Raw genomic sequence first — 20,234 nt, 5'->3', positions numbered from 1 at the left:
CCGAGGGGACCCCTGAGTCCAGACCTCCTTGTATCATATCGACGTAACCTAAGAATTGCATATAAAGTCTCGTTAACCTTCAATCTTGTGTGGTGTCCGTCTGTGGGGGGGGAAGTTACTTATCTGTACAGTCGTTGGAGACGGCTCTCCCTGGAGACCTCTCCCCGTAATCTCGGCCGACCCTCCCGGTCCGTCTAACAGGCTACCCCTGTATTTTTCTAGTTGCCAGTGTTATGCATATGGTATATATTTCCCAAACTGGCATGCTAACAAAGGCCAGACCTACTGCCTTTGAAATGCTTGTTTTGTTGTTGGTCCAATGAAAGGCTCTATATCCGAGAGGACACGATTTTCACCCCGAATTGGTCTTCAGAAGCAGGAAAAACGGACACAGACTACGAGGAGCTCACCAGTACAAATACCCGGCCAGCGCTACCACGACACTTCCGGGGAAGAACTGTCAGGGAACCATGAACAGGGCCAGCATTTCATCCTTCTACGGGAGCGAGGTGCAGGGGTTTGAAGGGGTGACACAATGCGCACATGCAGGACCTCCTTACGGATGGCCCCTTGATTCTGACGGGGCCATGCAAGGGAAATGAAACCCATGCCTGAAAGTCCAGGTGAAAGGAGCGGTTTCCAAGGAACCACACCTGGGATCCCAGATTCCGGGGTCACCCCTCGGGGCCCCTCTTGGAACGACCCAGAGGACCCCCGGTGTCGGTAACGAACAGAGGGCCTTGGTGTAAAGTCCGGGCCCCCTCACCCCCCAGGCGCGCACGCCGTGCATGACTCAGGGGCGCAGAGCGTACGCACGCACGCACCCGCACCCACGCTGCGTCATGCGCGCCCACGGTCTGTCCTTTCTTTGTGCGTATCTGGAGGGGTTATTTTTGGCGGCGAATTACTCGCTTCTCCTCCCACACAAGCAGCGCCCTGAGAGCAGGCGTAGGAACAAGTCAACTGGGAGTAAAAATACACAGCCTCCCCTCTCCCCCCGCCCAAGAGCTGCTGCCAGTGGGGGGTCTCAGGCTTCAGGGATGGAGAAAGAGATTCTAGCATTGGGGGCTTTAAAAGGAGGTGCTCTACTCCCTGCTTCTGTTGGAAGACGGAGCGTGGAAACACGGGGGTCCCGGAGATACTGGTGGCTCTGCATATGGTATGCCCCTAGGTGGTTATACCACCCGGAAATACAGGTCCGCCGAGGGCCTGGAGGCCCCGTTGTAGGAAGCTGGTTCTGCATATGGTATACCCCTAGGTGCTTATACCGCCCGGAAATACAGGTCCGCCGAGGGCCTGGAGGCCCCCTTGTAGGAAGCTGGTTCTGCATATGGTATACCCCTAGGTGCTTATACCGCCCGGAAATACAGGTCCGCCGAGGGCCTGGAAGCCCCCTTGTAGGAAGCTGGTTCTGCATATGGTATACCCATAGGTGCTTATACCGCCCGGAAATACAGGTCCGCTGAGGGCCTGGAGATCCCGTTGTAGGAAGCTGGCGCTGCATATGGTATGCCCCTAGGTGCTTCTACCATCAGGAGATACCGAGTTCTAGCCGAGGGCCTGGAGGCACAGTTGTAGGAAGCCGGCTCTGCATATGGTATGCCCATACCATCAGGAGATACCAGTCCTCGCCGAGGGCCTGGAGGCACTGTTGTAGAAAGCTGGCTCTGCCTATGGTATGCCCCTAGGTGCTTCTACTGTCCGGACATACTGGTTCCCGCTGAGGGCCTCAAGGCTCAGTTGCAGGAAGCTGGCTCAGTATATGGTATGCCCTATGTGCTTATACCGTCCGAAAATACTGTTTCTCGCCGAGGGCCTGGAGGCACCGTCGTAGGAAGCTGGCTCTGCATATGGTATGCCCCTTGGTGCTTCTACCGGCCGGACATACTGGTTCTTGCTAAGGGCCTGGAGACCTCGTTGTAGGAAGCTGGCTCTGTATGTGACATGCCCCTAGGTGCTTATACCGTCCGGAGATACTGGTTCTCACCAAGGGCCTGGAGACCCCATTGTAGCAAGCTGGCGTCTGGAGATACCGGCCCACGATGAGGGCCAGGCGGCACCGTAGTAGGAAGCTGGCTCAGTATATGGTATGCCCCTAGATGCTTATACCATCCGGAGTTACTGGTTCTCGCCGAGGGCCTGGAGGCACCGTTGTAGGAACGGGCTCTGTATGTGGCATGCCTCTATGTGCTAAAACTGCCTGGAGATACTGGTTCTCGCCGAGGGCCTGGAGGCACAGATGTATGAAGCAGGTTCTGTAAATGGTATGCCCCTAGGTGCTTATACTGTCCGGAGATACCGGTTCTCGCAGAGGGCCTGGAGGCATGGTTGTAGGAAGCCGGCTCTGCATATGGTATGCCCCTAGGTGCTTATACCGTCTGTAGATGCCGGTTCTCGCTGAGGGCCTGGAGGGACAGTAGTAGGAAGCTGGCTCTGTATAGGACATGCCTCTAGGTGCTTATACTGCTCGGAGATACTGGTTCTCGCCAAGGGCCTGGAGGCACTGTTGTAGGAAGGTGGCTCTGAATGTAGCATGCCTCTAGGTGCTTAAACCGTCCGGAGATGCCGGTTCTCGCCAAGGGCCTGGAGGGACCATTGTAAGAAGCTGGCTCCGCATACGGTATGCCTCTAGGTGCTTATACCGTACGGAGATACTGGTTCTCGACGAGGGCCTGGATGCACTGTTGTAGGAAGCTGGCTCTGTATATAGTATGCCTCTAGGACTAGGTGCTTATACTGTCCGGAGGTACCGGTTCTCGCCGAGGGCCTGGAGGCATGGTTGCAGGAAGCCGGCTCTGCATATGGTATGCCCCTAGGTGCTTATACCGTCCGTAGATGCCGGTTCTCGCCGAGGGCCTGGAGGGACAGTAGTAGGAAGCTGGCTCTGTATAGGACATGCCTCTAGGTGCTTATACTGCCCGGAGATACTGGTTCTCGCCAAGGGCCTGGAGGCACTGTTGTAGGAAGCGGGCTCTGAATGTAGCATGCCTCTAGGTGCTTAAACCGTCCGGAGATGCCGGTTCTCGCCAAGGGCCTGGAGGAACCGTTGTAAGAAGCTGGCTCCGCATACGGTATACCTCTAGGTGCTTATACCGTCCGGAGATACTGGTTCTCGCAGAGGGCCCGGAGGCACCATTGTAGGGAGCTGGCTCTGCCTATTGTGTGCCCCAGGTGCTTATACCGTACGGAGATACTGGTTCTCGACGAGGGCCTGGATGCACGGTTGTAGGAAGCTGGCTCTGTATATAGTATGCCTCTAGGACTAGGTGCTTATACCGTCCGTGCACAGAGTTCCCTACTTCTACAGGGATCAGTGTTAAAACCTAAAGTGTTCTATTAGTGGTAGTGTGGTTGAGTAGCTTTAGGCCAAGAACAGAGGAGTGTAAAGCAATTATTGCCCAACGATGATCATTAATGGACACACGACTCAAGAAAGAGATCCAGACCAATTTTAGAAAATTATGCTGTCTGTACTTTATTTTAAGACTAAGATCTTCGCAATGAAGTTAGTACGTTTAAAAAATAAAAATACTTTCCAGTTTCAAAAGTCGACTGCAATTTTCAAAGAGTTCAATGCTATCCTATGGAGGAAAACAATAACGCGGTTATACAAGTAAGTATCCGACTTACAGTTCCAAACTTCATGACCAAAGGGCAGCAAGGGTCAGGTGAGTACCAAAACTGCACCATCAGCTGCACAAAGGCAACCGGGTGCAGGGTCAAAATCGTAGTTCAACACAAGGTGTTTCAATAGAGACTGGGGGCGCTCTGAGTCACAGTGCTTGCAGGTAAGTACATCTTTGGGGTTTAGAGCAAGCACAGGGAGGGGCCACGAAGCAGCACCAAATATACACCACCAGCGGTACATAGGCAGCCGGGTGCAAATTCAGCGTTGGATGCCGAATGCTTTTCAATACAGAACTTGCTTCGGAACAACAGGCTAGATGCGCTGCACCTGAGGAAGACCGACGATAGCAGAGGTAAGTATAGATGCAGAGGGTAGTAGGGGCACCATCTATTCAGCTGACCAAGGCTCTGGAGCCGGTCGCAGTCTGGGGGAGTCACTGGATTCAGGCTGCAGGTTTCCTTGTAGAGTCCAGGAAGGGTCAGCCAATGCTGGCCTTAAGGTCAGAGTCGCAGGGGAACCGGTTCTGGGTCAGTGGGACACCTGGATATGGGCTGTAGGCATCGTGTGTAGAGTGATCAGGACGCTCAGTTCCACCTGGCACTGGGGTACTTTGTGTTGGATTCTTTAGGACTGAACTGCTGTCCTCTGGAGTTCTGGTCTTTGTCAAAGTTCAGGAAGTTTTCCTCAGTTTCTGGAAGTCGTTAGACGCAGGGCAGGCGCTGCCTTCTCGTAGGGTCTTTGAACCTGGAGACAGACTGGTAGGGCTGGGGCCAAGTCAGTAGTCTTCTTCATCCTTCTTCTTTGGTCACAGGTAACGAGTTTCAGGGTCTGAGGGAGACTACTAAATTCTAGATTTAGGGGGCATTTTAAGTGAGAAGCAGGTAGGGCTAATGGGCACACTACCTGGTATGACTACACCCTCAATTATGCCACCCTCCTATGGGAGGGGGCATAGACCTAGCCCTGTTTGGAGGGGTTTCCCAATCTTGAAGAGGGCAGGGACTGAAAGATACGCTCCACCTCGCCTCCCCCACCTTATGGGTGGAGTTTCAGAGATGGGCACACATCCTCTTCTTCCTTGGTTTTCCTGCTGGTTTTCCCGCCCAAAGTGGGGGTGTAAACCAGGGATTGCCATCTGCTGCTAGCAGCAGAGACTGGGGGGTCAGATTAGAAAAGGTAGCAGGCATTTGAAGCTTCACCTTTGAGTACTGGCCTATCCTGGTGGAGGTGGTGTGACACCTCAACCCGGGATGCGCATTGCTTCTGGTTCCAGAGAGCAGTGACTGGGGTTCGGAAACATGTCTGGTGGGGCTGGCTGCCTAAAGCCAGGCTTTGACTACACCAAGGTTGGTAGGTTTTCCTCTGAGTACATGTTACAATAAATCACAGACTGGCATCAGTGTGGGTTTAATAACATGAGAGTTTGGTAGCAAACACTCCTGTGTTCAGTGAAATCATCATGGTGCTGTGAAACTCGAGTTGTCTGGTTTCCTGCCTGTAGGAGGCTGGCTTAGTATCTGTTGCACACTTAAGCGGAGCACCTTGCACTAATCCAGAAAACTCTTATGGTGATTTTAGTGGTCTTAGACAAACTTATAAGGCTCTCTAAGTGGTAGCTGTGGAGAGCAGCGTTCAGGCTTAGTCCAGAAGGAGTATGAAGCAGCCTATTTTACCAGTACTAATCATATGCTGTAGGTTAAGTGAAAAAGAATCACAGAGTGTGTTATAAACATATGTATTTATTATAAAGACACACTAACACATTGAAATATCTCCTCCCCATAGATATAATCACAATACACACAATACTTAAGTAATAGAACACGGAAATAGCACAAATACACAGTGGTCTCCAGGGGAGAACAAACCATATACTAATAGAGTGGAATACGACCCACGACCTAATTCGAGACTGGACACTGAAGACTTAGAAGAGCCGGGTTCCCAAGGAACCACCCAGGGTGAGTACCCAGGAACCCCACAGAGGCCGTGTGCAGAGTGGAAAATCAAGCATATGCTGAATGCAGGTCAATGGGGAAGTCGCTGTTGCAGTTTTCAAGAAGAAGGACCCTTCCCACAAGACCCTGAAGAAACCCCGTGGAAGATGACAGGTTTGCGAGTCATCCCACTTGTGGATACCCCGGGAACCAGGATACCTACCCAGGAAGCGGGATGCATAGTTGCGAATTTTCATTGAAAACCGCTGTAGACCACAATGGAGGACTCCAGTAAAGATGCCAATGACGAAGAAGGTGAAAGTCCTGTGGGAGCCAAGGGTGGATTCAGAATGAGAGGTACCTACAAGCAGAGGGGACAGAGTCTATGCCACTCAGGAGTGACCAGGAGGCACAGAAGACAAATGCCCACCGATGTCTGAAGATGCAGGTGAGTTGACGTGACCTTGACACAGTAGCTGTGCGGACCAGGCGACGCTGTGGAAGTTCAGGAGCCATTGACGAGCTGTCCCGTGTCGGATGTCAAGAGCCAGGGGGTCGGTGTCTGACAGGAGCACCAACAAGCCTTGGCAGTGGCAACAAACGTGGCAGACTAAAAAGATGCAGTGTTGGGACCAGCAAGGTCCAAGGGACTTACCAAGTACAGGTGAGTCAGAGTATGCCCAAAGAAAACAGGGGTGCCCACAGAAGCCAAAGAAGACCCTCAAGAGGACCCACGGCCGGAGGCCCAGGAGTCGTAAGAGGACCTCGAGCAGCTCACATATGATGCAGGCCCACAGTGCAGAGGATGCGGTGAGGACGAAGATATTGGTAACAAGAGATGCTGGAGGCTGGAGCTTCTTGGAGCCCGAAGATCTCTGGAGAAGAGAGTCAACAAGCCTTGACTACGGCAGGTCGACACAGTGCACAGGGGTACTGTTCCAGCGGTTCCAATGAGGGATACTGACTTCAAACTCGGTGAGAAGACAGTGCAGGCCTCAAGGGGGTTGCAGAACTACCACCTGAGTTGCTGAACCTTTCTGAGTCTGTGGTAGCTCAGGAACAGCAGACCGGTCAGCTTTGTTGTGGTGCCTGCAGATGCAGGGGAGTGACTCCTTCACTGCAAGAGAGATTCCTTCTGGTGTCTTGGATGCCCAACAGCCTGGAGAGGAACCAGTATGGAGAACAGGCACAGATGACGCAGAAGACTGTCAGGACGACTAGACCAGGAGCAGCAGGAGTCCTCCAGTTGCAGTCCTGGTTCCCAAAGCTAAGTCCAACAAAGTGCCCAGATGGTTGAACATGAAGTGGTTTCAGATCTGAATCTTGTCCCCAACGAATCTCAAGAGCCACCCACAGGTAAGCCCTTAAGTACCCTAAGAAAAGGGTTAGGACGATTCAGAGGGCTCTCCCAAAGGACGGACTGGACAGTGGGGAGGATACTCCCATGTCCTTTGTCCAGTTTCATGCCAAAGCAGGAGCCAAATGCTTCCTGAACTGGTTCCAACTGGAGTATGCAAGGAGGGCAACAAATGTGCCCTTCAAAGCAGTCTAGTGGTGCTGGCAAGTGCCCCCACCCTGGCCCAATACACCAAGTCCTGTGTGGGAAGTGGTCACACCTCCCTATGGCAGGAAACCTATTATCCTACCTTCCCCTGCTTGAGCTTGGCAGCAGGAGGGCAGAGTCATTTCTGGGGTCGGCAGCAGCCATAGCTTGCTGCCCGGGTCCAGAAGACTAAAACAGGGAGAACTGAGGGCCTCCCGGAGAAGCCCCACAGTGCTTGGAATCATACCTCCAACACCGTTTACAGTGTGGGGGTATGATACCAAACATCCCAGGGTTCGTTACAGCCAGTTTACAGTTAGCCATCGCTAAATGACCCATGGCCACTCTATGTATCGTAATGGCTGATAAACATACAACTCCTGGAGAATGGACTTCGGCATTTGTAGAGGTATCCTGCTCATGCAGGGGCACCCTCACACTTATAACCAAACACCCTGCCTTCGGGATTGAAAGCCCTGCCTTAGGAGTGACTTAGTGGTTTCAAGTGTAGTGACCTCAGATATAAGAAAATGTATATCTGTTGTAAGGGGTGCTAGCACCAGTGTACACAGGTTGCAATGGCAGGTCTGTGGTCACAATTTGAGTAGTCTTCCATGGCTGGCATAATACATGCTTCAGCCCATTGGGGACCCCTGGTGTACCTATGCCTGGGAACCTTAGTACCATATAATAGAGACTTACAAGGGTACACCAGTACCCAATATGGGGGGTAGCTAAGTACAAGCAAAACAAGCATAACAGACCATAACAAGAAAACTGCTGAGGAGCTCACCTGGAGAATAAAACACTACAAGGAGAAAACAACCACCACACTCCTCCATGAAGGGCAAACCATAACAAGAAAAGCGCTGAAGTGCTCACTTGGTGTATAAAACATTACAAGGAGAAGCCTACAGCTGTAGTGTGCACTTGGAGAATGGAGCACTACAATGAGAAGACAACAACTGTAGAGGTCACTTGGAAAACAAAGGTAGAAAGAGCAGCTCTCGCCTTAAGGATAGAACACTACAAGAAGACATCCACCGTAGCATTCACTATAAGGACAGAAAATTCCTAGGAGAAAAACAATGCAGGCCTCCCCTTATGGACAGAGCACTACAAGAAGACAACCACTGTAGCATTCACTTGGAGAACACATAATTTCAAGATGAGAACAATAGCAGCACTCAACTGAGGGACAGAACATTACTAGGAAAAGACAACCACCAGAGGCATCGCTTGAAAGACAGAACAGTACATGGAGAAGACAACCACAATAGAACGCACTTAAAAGACAGTACATTACTAGGGAAAGACAACCACTGCAGTCCTCACTGGGAGAAGAGAGCACTACTAGGAGAAGAGAATCACTGCTGTGCTCACTGAGAAAACAAAACATTACAAGAAGAAAATAAGCGCCACACTACATTAACACAAGAAGACAAACAGTGCAGTGCTCATTTGAGGGCATCAAAAGGAGGAAATCCCATTAACCATGGGTGTCAGCAGTAGTAGTCCTGGCCACGAAGATGAGATGAATGACCTTTAGGGGACACTCTCTGCAGCACTCACCCCGAAGGACACCACAAGGAGAAGACAACCACTGCAGTGCCTAGTTGGACCACATTACAATGAGGCGACAACTACCCCAGACTGTATCAGGAAGAGACGTCACATTAACTAAAGAAACCAGTAAAGTCTGTCCTTTTGATGAAGATAAACCACTTGTGAGCCACAATCAGCCTGGAGGACACCCAGATTGTAAGGTGGAGACAACCACTTAAAATTGTCGCCCACAAGACACATCAATAAGGAGCACTGGCAAAGACAATAGGTCTCGCCTTTGGGACCCATTGTCTTTGCAATGGTTTTAGCCAGGGAGCACAGCATCCCTAATGGTGTGTTGCATGACTAAACAATTAATTAAAAGAAAAGAAGGATTTTGTTGTGCCATAGCTTTATTTCGTAAGTCTGCCCATCATGTGCACAACTATAAAATGAAAGACGCTTTTTTTTATTTTTAGTTACCGATTCAAGTTGGTTCAGTAAAAAAAAGGAGGAAAAACCCCCCAAAGTGCGTTTTTTTCTTCAAAAAGGGCTGGAGAAGCAACACCACAGGGAGGGATCACAGGGAGTGCAGGTGGCGGTAGTTGAAGCAATAAAGGGTTGCAGGTGGGACAAGCAACCCAGGTGGCGCAGGTGGGAAAAGCAACCCAGGGGCGTTGGATGAGGGAAACGAGACAGAGGTGAGAGTGGAGGGAAAGAACCCAGGGCAGAGTGGGGAAAGCGCATAAGTTATTAGACAAGATGGTGAGAGTTGGGGAGAAACACACGGACAAGAGAAATTCAGAGCACAGCTGAGGGTGGGAGAGGAGCACACGAGTGAGACAGCTGAAAAACATATGTTCTAGTGGAGGGCTCAAATGAAACAAAACAAGCATTTGCAATGCAATATGTTTCACATTAGATAAATTTAGAGCTATTGGCCTTGCAAATGGAAATGTTTGTTAGAATTTTTTTTCCCCCTTAAAAAATATCCTAGCAATAGAACTACAAATTTAAAAAAAATCAACAACAGGGCTAACTTACAAGAACAGGAAGCACAGTAGAGATTAGCCTGTTGCGGCAGATGTTGTCCTGCTCAAAATCGCTGCAATCCATGATGCATACCCTGAAATTCTGGCGCGTATGGCGAAGGTAGATGTAACACTGCATAGGTGTGAGAAAAGACTGCAGAAGCCATTCACCTAGCGCCACGCTTTATCTTCAGGTGTTTAAAGCTAAAGCACGCCATGGCGAGATTACAACAAAAGTAAATAAGCAGAAAAGAAACGCAGTGGCAGTCCACCTCTTTTTTTGTATTTATTTACTTTGGTAGCAATCGCGGCACGCTGCGCTTCTGCTTCAGAACTTTAAAGCTAAAGTGCTGCGTGTTGCGATTGCTACAAAGTAAATACATTGGAAAAAAGGCATGCGCTGCTGCAATTTGTTTCTATTTATTTATTTTTGTAGCGAGAGCGGTACGCGGCACTTTAGGTTAGGATGCTTAAAACTAAAGTACGGAAATAAGCAAACATGATGTCTCGGGGGTTATTTTGATTAGAATTGTGATAAACCTTAGACCATTAATTGCAACGTTTTTTAGCTTTATTTCGCATATATTTTATATATTTAAACAAAGACTTTTATAAATCAATAGAGCATGTCTTTTCAAAGAAACACCACATTAGTAAATCGCACAATTCAAAAACGTTTGAAATAGAACTATATACAACATTTACATAGTGCAAAAAAAATGTTGTGAGAAAAAATAATATATGGAACGTTTTGCAAACAAATGAATTAATAATCATAAGAAAAACATCAATAACTCATGTGTGCCAGCCTGAAATTAAACCAGTCCTACATTCATATTAACACCAGACGGACAGTAACTCATTTTCAAAACACGTTTCCTGTCCTGCCTGTGAGAGGTTGGGAATACCTAACCTACTGGTGGGTGTTGTCAGAAGCTGCTGAGAGAAATATTATTTAACATTTCTCATGGCACACCCCATCAACAGTCCCCCATACTCAAAGCCGCCGTTGCTACAAAGGTAAATAAATGAAAAACAAATACTGCATCAGCCCACCTTTTTTCTCTCTCTATGTACCTACTTTTGTAGAAATGGCGGCACGCCGTCCTTTAGATGTTTGAAGCTAAAGCACGGCATGCCGCTGTTGCTGAAATGCGGTGGCTACCCATACAGACATTAACTAAACAGTGCTTCCCAACTGTTAATGAAACAGAGAGTAAGGATGCATGTAAGAGGGTCTGCCCTCATGGGAGGCACCAACGGAAGAGAGGGAGGTACTAAGGAGGGACTACTAAGACTATTCATGAATCACAAGCCATCATTTACAAAGGACAGCGACAGGAGCCAATTAAAAAGATGGGTGGAGGTTAAAGTCATCCCTAAATATAGCACATCTCGAAGAGCCAGCGCAAGGGCTGCCTAGGAGAGACCTAAAAAGTGGTGCCTGTAAAGGCATCCATGCTCCAGTACAGGAGGACTACAAGAAGAGGAATGAATGTGAACACGCGCTAGAGAATCAGTAGCCAGCAAATAAGAGAGACAATGAAGCTAAGCAACAGGAAGCAATGAGTGGGCTCTAAGCCCGTTGGAAGCCATGCTTCGCAACCCAGCTGATGCAGCGCCTAAGGCGAGATCTTAACATAGGAAGCTATGCAGTGTTAGCTTGCAGGGCGCCGGATTGAGAGGAGGAGAAAATAGCCAATCAGATAATGCAGAATCTGCACAAGACATGCAAACAAAGGACTCCCACAAAGAAAGAAAAACATGGACATTCAAGGAGTGACTCTTACCCAAAAATTTTCCCCAAAGTAGGACATCTTTGTAGTACTCCAGGTCACAGCAGCTGGGACTCCGACCCACTCAGCTGGCTGGAGGCTGCGACAGAAGGGAAAGACTTGTGAATAAACAAGTAGGAGACACAGCACAGGCTGAGTGAGTTTAGTGGCAGATTTTAAACAAGTGTGACCTTTTTTTTTTTTTTTTTTAAGAAAACTTCACATTGGTTACATTATTCTACATAACTTGAAGGGCTTCTGTCCCCGCGTGTTAAAAACCTGCAAAATTCAAAGCCATTTGCTATTTCTGCAAAAACTGTTGAACATTTAATACTGTCCAAAATCCTGGGGCAACTGCTAATTTAGCCATAATCTGAGGCTTCTCCCCTAAGTGTACACCCATGCGTCTCACACTTTCTGAATGACAGATCTAATTGGAGCAGCAGCATCAGCGTAAAGATAACCCGTGGCAAACCCAATAGGTCTTATCGATCAGCTTTGCCATTTTCAGTGCCAATTCCAAACAGCGTCGTCAATTTATTTTTTTTTAAAGCACAATGATCCATGGCGTATTGAAGTTTGAAAGGGGGGGGGGGGCTGCAAAATGTACATGGAGAGGGTCCCTCACGCTCTGGATCTAGTTATGACCTCTCAGGATAGGGGCCCGTGCACTGTGCAGAGGGGGCCCCTGGAGCTCCGGGCCCTCCCCCACTGCAGGAGCGGTTGTTAAGCCCCTGAGCGGCCCTAGGGTCACCCCGAATGAACATGCATGCATCATCCAGCTTGCGTCCACATGTAACATGATGCGCCACACTTTTTGGGTGTTTTCATTTACTGTTCCACAACGGCTGAGCGTACAATGGGCGAGAATTTCAGTCGTGAAGCAGTACAGGAGGGCGAGACCAACACACACATTCATTCATTCACACAGAGCACTGAAAGAAACAAGCATTGGAAATGCAATAGGTCTCGCATTAGAAAAGTTGGAGTTATTGGTATTGTAAATGACATATGTTATTTATTTGTTGGTTTTTAAAATTGCTAAATTGATGGCTTTGTCATTTACAATGCCAATAGTTATAACTTTTGCGAATGTGACACCTATAGCATTTGGAATGCAACATATTTTGTATTTACGTGACTTAGATGGCAGCTCTTGTCGTTAGGCCACATCTCTAGAGAGCAGGAGAGTGCAGCAGGGGAGAGAAGCACAGCAATGCAATAGGTCTTGCATTAGGAAAGTTTGAGCTATTGGTATTGTAAAGGACACATTTTTTATTTATGTGCTTGTTTTGAAAATAGCGAATTAATAGCTTTGTTATTTACAATGCCAATAGTTTTATCTTTTGCAAATGTGACACCTATTGTAACACAATATGTGTTGTGAGGGTGGGTGAGGGTGAGGGAGGGTGAGGGGTTGAGGGTGAGTGAGGGTGAGGTGAGGTGTTGAGGGTGGGTGAGGGTGAGGCTGAGGGGTTGAGGTTGAGTGAGGGTGAGTGAGAGTGAGGGTGAGTGAGGGGTTGAGGGTGAGGGGTTGAGGGTGAGTGAGGGTGAGGGGTTGAGGGTGAGTGAGGGTGAGGGGTTGAGGGTGAGAGAGGGTGAGGGTGGGTGAGGGGTTGAGAGTGAGGGTGAGGGTGAGTGAGGGTGAGGTGTTGAGGGTGAGTGAGGGTGAGGGTGAGGGTGAGGCTGAGGGGTTGAGGGTGAGTGAGGGTGAGTGAGGGTGAGGGTGAGAGGGTGAGGGTAAGTGAGGGTGAGTGAGGGTGAGTGAGGGTGAGTGAGGGTGAGTGAGGGTGAGTGAGGGTGAGTGAGGGTGAGTGAGGGTGAGTGAGGGTGAGTGTGAGGGGTTGAGGGTGATTGAGGGTGAGGGGTTGAGGGTGAGTGAGGGTGAGGGATTGAGGGTGAGGGGTTGAGGGTGAGGGGTTGAGGGTGAGTGAGGGTGAGGGTGAGTGAGGGTGAGGTGTTGAGGGTGAGTGAGGGGTTGAGGGTGAGTGAGGATGAGGGTGAGTGAGGATGAGGGGTTGAGGGTGAGTGAGGGTGAGTGAGGGTGAGGGTGAGTGAGGGTGAGGGTGAGGGTGAGGGTGAGGGTGAGTGAGGGTGAGGGTGAATGTGAGTGAGGGTGAGGGTGAGTGAGGGTGAGGGTGAGTGAGGGTGAGGGTGAATGTGAGTGAGGGTGAGTGAGGGTGAGGATGAGGGGTTGAGGGTGAGTGAGGGTGAGGGGTTGAGGGTGAGTGAGGGTGAGGGGTTGAGGGTGAGTGAGGGTGAGTGAGGGTGAGGGTGAGTGAGGATGAGGGGTTGAGGGTGGGTGAGGGTGAGTGAGGTTGAGGGTGAGTGAGGTTGAGGGTGGGTGAGGGTGAGGGTGAGTGAGGGTGAGTGAGGGTGAGGGTGAGTGAGTGAGGGTGAGTGAGGGTGAGTGAGGGTGAGGATGAGGGGTTGAGGGTGAGTGAGGGTGAGGGGTTGAGGGTGAGTGAGGGTGAGGGGTTGAGGGTGAGTGAGGGTGAGGGTGAGTTAGGGTGAGGGGTTGAGGGTGGGTGAGGGTGAGTGAGGGTGAGGTGTTGAGGGTGAGTGAGGGTGAGTTAGAGTGAGGGTGAGTGAGGGGTTGAGGGTGAGGTGTTGAGGGTGAGTGAGGGTGAGGCATTGAGGGTGAGTGAGGGTGAGGTGTTGAGGGGGAGTGAGGGCGAGTGAGGGTGAGTGAGGGTGAGTGAGGGTGAGTGATGGTGTGGGTGAGGGGTTGAAGGTGAGTGAGGGTGAGGGGTTGAGGGTGAGTGAGGGTGAGGGTGACTGAGGGTGAGGGATTGAGGGTGAGAGATTGAGGGTGAGGGGTTGAGGGTGAGTGAGGGTGAGGGTGAGTGAGGGTGAGGGGTTGAGGGTGAGTGAGGGTGAGGGGTTGAGGGTGAGTGAGGGTGAGGGGTTGAGGGTGAGTGAGGGTGAGTGAGGATGAGGGGTTGAGGGTGGGTGAGGGTGAGTGAGGTTGAGGGTGAGTGAGGGTGAGTGAGGGTGAGGGTGAGTGAGGGTGAGTGAGGGTGAGGGTGAGTGAGGGTGAGTGAGGGCGTGTGAGGGCGAGTGAGGGCGAGTGAGGGTGAGTGAGGGTGAGTGAGGGTGTGGGTGAGGGGTTGAGGGTGAGTGAGGGTGAGGGGTTGAGGGTGAGTGAGGGTGAGGGTGAGTGAGGGTGAGGTATTGAGGGTGAGTGAGGGTGAGGGGTTGAGGGTGAGTGAGGATGAGGGTGAGTGAGGATGAGGGGTTGAGGGTGAGTGAGGGTGAGGGTGAGTGAGGGTGAGGGTGAGTGAGGGTGAGGTGAGGGTGAGTGAGGGTGAGTGAGGGTGAGGGTGAATGTGAGTGAGGGTGAGTGAGGGTGAGGGTGAGTGAGGGTGAGTGAGGGTGAGGGTGAGTGAGGGTGAGTGAGGGTGAGGGTGAATGTGAGTGAGGGTGAGTGAGGGTGAGGATGAGGGGTTGAGGGTGGGTGAGGGGTTGAGGGTGAGTGAGGGTGAGGGTTGAGGGTGAGTGAGGGTGAGTGAGGGTGAGGGTGAGTGAGGATGAGGGGTTGAGGGTGGGTGAGGGTGAGTGAGGTTGAGGGTGAGTGAGGTTGAGGGTGGGTGAGGGTGAGGGTGAGTGAGGGTGAGGGTGAGTGAGGGTGAGTGAGGGTGAGTGAGGGTGAGTGAGGGTGAGTGAGGGTGAGTGAGGGTGAGTGAGGGTGAGGATGAGGGGTTGAGGGTGAGTGAGGGTGAGGGTTGAGGGTGAGTGAGGGTGAGGGGTGAGTGAGGGTGAGTTAGGGTGAGGGGTTGAGGGTGGGTGAGGTGAGTGAGGGTGAGGTGTTGAGGGTGAGTGAGGGTGAGTTAGAGTGAGGGTGAGTGAGGGGTTGAGGGTGAGGTGTTGAGGGTGAGTGAGGGTGAGGCATTGAGGGTGAGTGAGGGTGAGGTGTTGAGGGGGAGTGAGGGCGAGTGAGGGCGAGTGAGGGTGAGTGAGGGTGAGTGAGGGTGTGGGTGAGGGGTTGAGGGTGAGTGAGGGTGAGGGGGTTGAGGGTGAGTGAGGGTGAGGGGTTGAGGGTGAGTGAGGGTGAGGGTGACTGAGGGTGAGGGATTGAGGGTGAGAGATTGAGGGTGAGGGTTGAGGGTGAGTGAGGGTGAGTGAGGGTGAGGGTGAGTGAGGGTGAGGGTGAGTGAGGGTGAGGGGTTGAGGGTGAGTGAGGGGTTGAGGGTGAGTGAGGGTGAGGGTGAGGGTTGTGAGTGAGGGTGAGGGGTTGAGGGTGAGTGAGGGTGAGTGAGGATGAGGGGTTGAGGGTGGGTGAGGGTGAGTGAGGTTGAGGGTGAGTGAGGGTGAGTGAGGGTGAGGGTGAGTGAGGGTGAGGGTGAGTGAGGTGAGGGTGAGTGAGGGTGAGTGAGGGCGTGTGAGGGCGAGTGAGGGCGAGTGAGGGTGAGTGAGGGTGAGTGAGGGTGTGGGTGAGGGGTTGAGGGTGAGTGAGGGTGAGGGGTTGAGGGTGAGTGAGGGTGAGGGTGAGTGAGGGTGAGGTATTGAGGGTGAGGGGTTGAGGTTGGGTGAGGGTGAGGGTGAGTGAGGGTGAGGTATTGAGGGTGAGGGGTTGAGGTTGAGTGAGGGTGAGGGTGAGGGGTTGAGGGTGAGTGAGGGTGAGGGGTTGAGGGTGAGTGAGGGTGAGGGTGAGTGAGGATGAGGGGTTGAGGGTGGGTGAGGGTGAGTGAGGTTGAGGGTGAGTGAGGGTGAGTGAGGGTGAGGATGAGGGGTTGAGGGTGAGTGAGGGTGAGGGGTTGAGGGTGAGTGAGGGTGAGGGGTTGAGGGTGAGTGAGGGTGAGGGTGAGTGAGGATGAGGGGTTGAGGGTGGGTGAGGGTGAGTGAGGTTGAGGGTGAGTGAGGGTGAGTGAGGGTGAGGATGAGGGGTTGAGGGTGAGTGAGGGTGAGGGGTTGAGGGTGAGTGAGGGTGAGGGGTTGAGGGTGAGTGAGGGTGAGGGTGAGTTAGGGTGAGGGGTTGAGGGTGGGTGAGGGTGAGTGATGGTGAGGTGTTGAGGGTGAGTGAGGGTGAGTTAGAGTGAGGGTGAGTGAGGGGTTGAGGGTGAGGTGTTGAGGGTGAGTGAGGGTGAGGCATTGAGGGTGAGTGAGGGTGAGTGAGGGTGAGTGAGGGTGAGTGTGAGTGAGGGTGAGTGTGAGTGAGGGTGAGTGTGAGTGAGGGTGAGTGAGGGTGAGTGAGGGTGAGGGGTTGAGGGTGAGTGAGGGTGGGGGGTTGAGGGTGAGTGAGGGTGAGTGAGGGTGAGGGGTTGAGGGTGAGTGAGGGTGAGGGTGAGTTAGGGTGAGGGGTTGAGGGTGGGTAAGGGTGAGTGAGGGTGAGGGGTTGAGGGTGAGTGAGGATGAGTGAGAGTGAGGGTGAGTGAGGGGTTGAGGGTGAGTGAGGGTGAGGGTGAGGGGTTGAGGGTGAGTGAGGGTGAGTGGTTGAGGTGAGTGAGGGTGGGTGAGGGTGAGTGAGGGTGAGTGAGGGTGAGTGAGGGTGAGTGAGGGTGAGTGCGGGTGAGTGAGGGTGAGTGAGGGTGAGTGAGGGTGAGGGTGAGGTGTTGAGGGTGAGTGAGGGTGAGGGGTTGAGGGTGAGTGAGGGTGAGTGGTTGAGGGTGAGTGAGGGTGAGTGAGGGTATGTATGTATGTATGTATGTTGAGTTTGAGGGTGAGTGAGGGTGAGGTGTTGAGGGTGAGTGAGGGTGAGGTGTTGAGGGTGAGTGAGGGTGGGTGAGTGAGGGTGAGTGAGGGTGAGGGGTTGAGGGTGAGTGAGGGTGAGTGAGGGTGAGGGTGAGTGAGGGTGAGTGAGGGTGAGGGTGAGTGAGGGTGAGTGAGGGTGAGGGGGTGAGGGGTTGAGGGTGAGTGAGGGTGAGTGAGGGTGGGTGAGGGTGAGGGGTTGAGGGTGAGTGAGGGTGAGGTGTTGAGGGTGAGGTGTTGAGGGTGAGGGTGAGGTGGTGAGGGTGAGGTGTTGAGGGTGAGTGAGGGTGGGTGAGGGTGAGGGGTTTGAGGGTGAGTGAGGGTGAGGGTGAGGGTGAGTGAGGGTGAGGGTGAGTGAGGGTGAGGGGTTGAGGGTGAGGGCTGAGGGTGGGTGAGGGGTTGAGGGTGAGTGAGGGTGAGTGAGGGTGAGGGTTGAGGGTGAGTGAGGGTGAGAGGTTGAGGGTGAGTGAGGGTAAGGGGTTGAGGGTGATAGAGGATGAGTGAGAGTGAGGGTGAGTGAGGGTTGAGGGTGAGGGGTTGAGGGTGAGTGAGGGTGAGGGGTTGAGGGTGAGTGAGGGTGAGGTGTTGAGGGTGAGGGTGGGTGAGCGTGAGGGTGAGCGTGAGGGTGAGTGAGGTGTTGAGGGTGAGGAGTTGAGGGTGAGGAGTTGAGGGTGAGTGAGGGTGAGGGTGAGGGGTTGAGGGTGAGTGAGGGTGAGGGGTTGAGGGTGAGTGAGGGTGAGGTGTTGAGGGTGAGTGAGGGTGAGGGTGGGTGAGTGTGAGGGAGGGGTTGAGGGTGAGGTGTTGAGGGTGAGTGAGGGTGTGGGTGAGGGGTTGAGGGTGAGGGGTTGAGGGTGAGTGAGGGTGAGTGAGGGTGGGTGAGGGTGAGGGGTTGAGGGTGAGTGAGGGTGAGGTGTTGAGGGTGAGTGAGGGTGAGTGAGGGTGAGGGTGAGGTGTTGAGGGTGAGTGAGGGTGGGTGAGTGAGGGTGAGGGGTTGAGGGTGAGTGAGGGTGAGGGGTTGAGGGTGAGTGAGGGTGAGAGGTTGAGGGTGAGGGGTTGAGGGTGGGTGAGGGGTTGAGGGTGAGTGAGGGTGAGGTGTTGAGGGTGAGGGTGGGTGAGCGTGAGGGTGAGCGTGGGGGTGAGTGAGGTGTTGAGGGTGAGGTGTTGAGGGTGAGGTGTTGAGGGTGAGGGGTTGAGGGTGAGTGAGGGTGAGGGTGAGGTGTTGAGGGTGAGGGGCTGAGGGTGAGGGTGAGGGTGAGTGAGGGTGAGGGGGTGAGGGTGAGGGTGAGTGAGGGTGAGGGGTTGAGGGTGAGGGGCTGAGGGTGAGTGAGGGTGAGGGGTTGAGGGTGAGGGGCTGAGGGTGAGTGAGGGTGAGGGGTTGAGGGTGAGTGAGGGTGAGTGAGGGTGAGGGGTTGAGGGTGAGTGAGGGTGAGAGGTTGAGGGTGAGTGAGGGTGAGGGGTTGAGGGTGATAGAGGATGAGTGAGAGTGAGGGTGAGTGAGGGGTTGAGGGTGAGGGGTTGAGGGTGAGTGAGGGTGAGGGGTTGAGGGTGAGTGAGGGTGAGGTGTTGAGGGTGAGGGTGGGTGAGCGTGAGGGTGAGCGTGAGGGTGAGTGAGGTGTTGAGGGTGAGGAGTTGAGGGTGAGTGAGGGTGAGGGGTTGAGGGTGAGTGAGGGTGAGGGTGAGGGGTTGAGGGTGAGTGAGGGTTTGAGGGTGAGTGAGGGTGAGGTGTTGAGGGTGAGTGAGGGTGAGGGTGGGTGAGCGTGAGGGAGGGGGTGAGGTGTTGAGGGTGAGTGAGGGTGTGCGTGAGGGGTTGAGGGTGAGGGGTTGAGGGTGAGTGAGGGTGGGTGAGGGGTTGAGGGTGAGTGAGGGTGAGGTGTTGAGGGTGAGTGAGGGTGAGTGAGGGTGAGGGTGAGGTGTTGAGGGTGAGTGAGGGTGGTGTGAGTGAGGGTGAGTGAGGGTGAGGGGTTGAGGGTGAGTGAGGGTGAGGGTGAGGGTGAGTGAGGGTGAGGGGTTGAGGGTGAGGGGCTGAGGGTGAGTGAGGGTGAGGGGTTGAGGGTGAGTGAGGGTGAGGGGTTGAGGGTGAGTGAGGGTGAGGGGTTGAGGGTGAGTGAGGGTGAGAGGTTGAGGGTGAGGGGTTGAGGGTGATAGAGGATGAGTGAGAGTGAGGGTGAGTGAGGGGTTGAGGGTGAGGGGTTGAGGGTGAGTGAGGGTGAGGGGTTGAGGGTGAGTGAGGGTGAGGTGTTGGGGGTGAGGGTGGGTGAGCGTGAGGGTGAGCGTGGGGGTGAGTGAGGTGTTGAGGGTGAGGAGTTGAGGGTGAGTGAGGGTGAGGGGTTGAGGGTGAGGGTGAGGGGTTGAGGGTGAGTGAGGGTGAGGGGTTGAGGGTGAGTGAGGGTGAGGTGTTGAGGGTGAGTGAGGGTGAGGGTGGGTGAGTGTGAGGGAGGGGTTGAGGGTGAGATGTTGAGGGTGAGTGAGGTGTGGGTGAGGGGTTGAGGGTGAGGGGTTGAGGGTGAGTGAGGGTGAGTGAGGGTGGGTGAGGGTGAGGGGTTGAGGGTGAGTGAGGGTGAGGTGTTGAGGGTGAGTGAGGGTGAGTGAGGGTGAGGGTGAGGTGTTGAGGGTGAGTGAGGGTGGGTGGGTGAGGGTGAGGGGTTGAGGGTGAGTGAGGGTGAGGGTGAGGGTGAGTGAGGGTGAGGGGTTGAGGGTGAGGGGCTGAGGGTGAGTGAGGGTGAGGGGTTGAGGGTGAGTGAGGGTGAGGGGTTGAGGGTGAGTGAGGGTGAGAGGTTGAGGGTGAGGGGTTGAGGGTGATAGAGGATGAGTGAGAGTGAGGGTGAGTGAGAGGTTGAGGGTGAGGGGTTGAGGGTGAGTGAGGGTGAGGGGTTGAGGGTGAGTGAGGGTGAGGTGTTGAGGGTGAGGGTGGGTGAGCGTGAGGGTGAGCGTGGGGGTGAGTGAGGTGTTGAGGGTGAGGTGTTGAGGGTGAGGTGTTGAGGGTGAGGTGTTGAGGGTGAGGTGTTGAGGGTGAGTGAGGGTGAGGGGTTGAGGGTGAGAGGGTGAGGGTGAGGTGTTGAGGGTGAGTGAGGGTGGGTGAGGGTGAGT

At 53.2% G+C, this 20,234-nt stretch overlaps 1 protein-coding gene across 1 annotated transcript in view; it reads right to left on the bottom strand.

Moving 5' to 3' along the window:
* The window catches only part of FCHO1 (FCH and mu domain containing endocytic adaptor 1), a 275,051-nt gene that overhangs the window by 185,930 nt on the left and 68,887 nt on the right, over nt 1-20,234 (bottom strand). The window contains exon 3 of the mRNA XM_086946797.1: nt 11,475-11,559. Within this exon, the coding sequence (XP_086802923.1) occupies nt 11,475-11,501 (27 nt within the window). The 5' untranslated portion in view covers nt 11,502-11,559. The remainder of the gene's footprint in view (nt 1-11,474; nt 11,560-20,234) is intronic.

Source organism: Lissotriton vulgaris, chromosome 12, assembly GCF_964263255.1.
Source record: "Lissotriton vulgaris chromosome 12, aLisVul1.2, whole genome shotgun sequence".
In the NCBI taxonomy this organism is placed as follows: Eukaryota; Metazoa; Chordata; class Amphibia; order Caudata; family Salamandridae; genus Lissotriton; species Lissotriton vulgaris.
The sequence above is the reverse complement of the archived record's forward strand: the minus strand, read 5'-3'. Positions and strand labels throughout refer to the sequence as shown.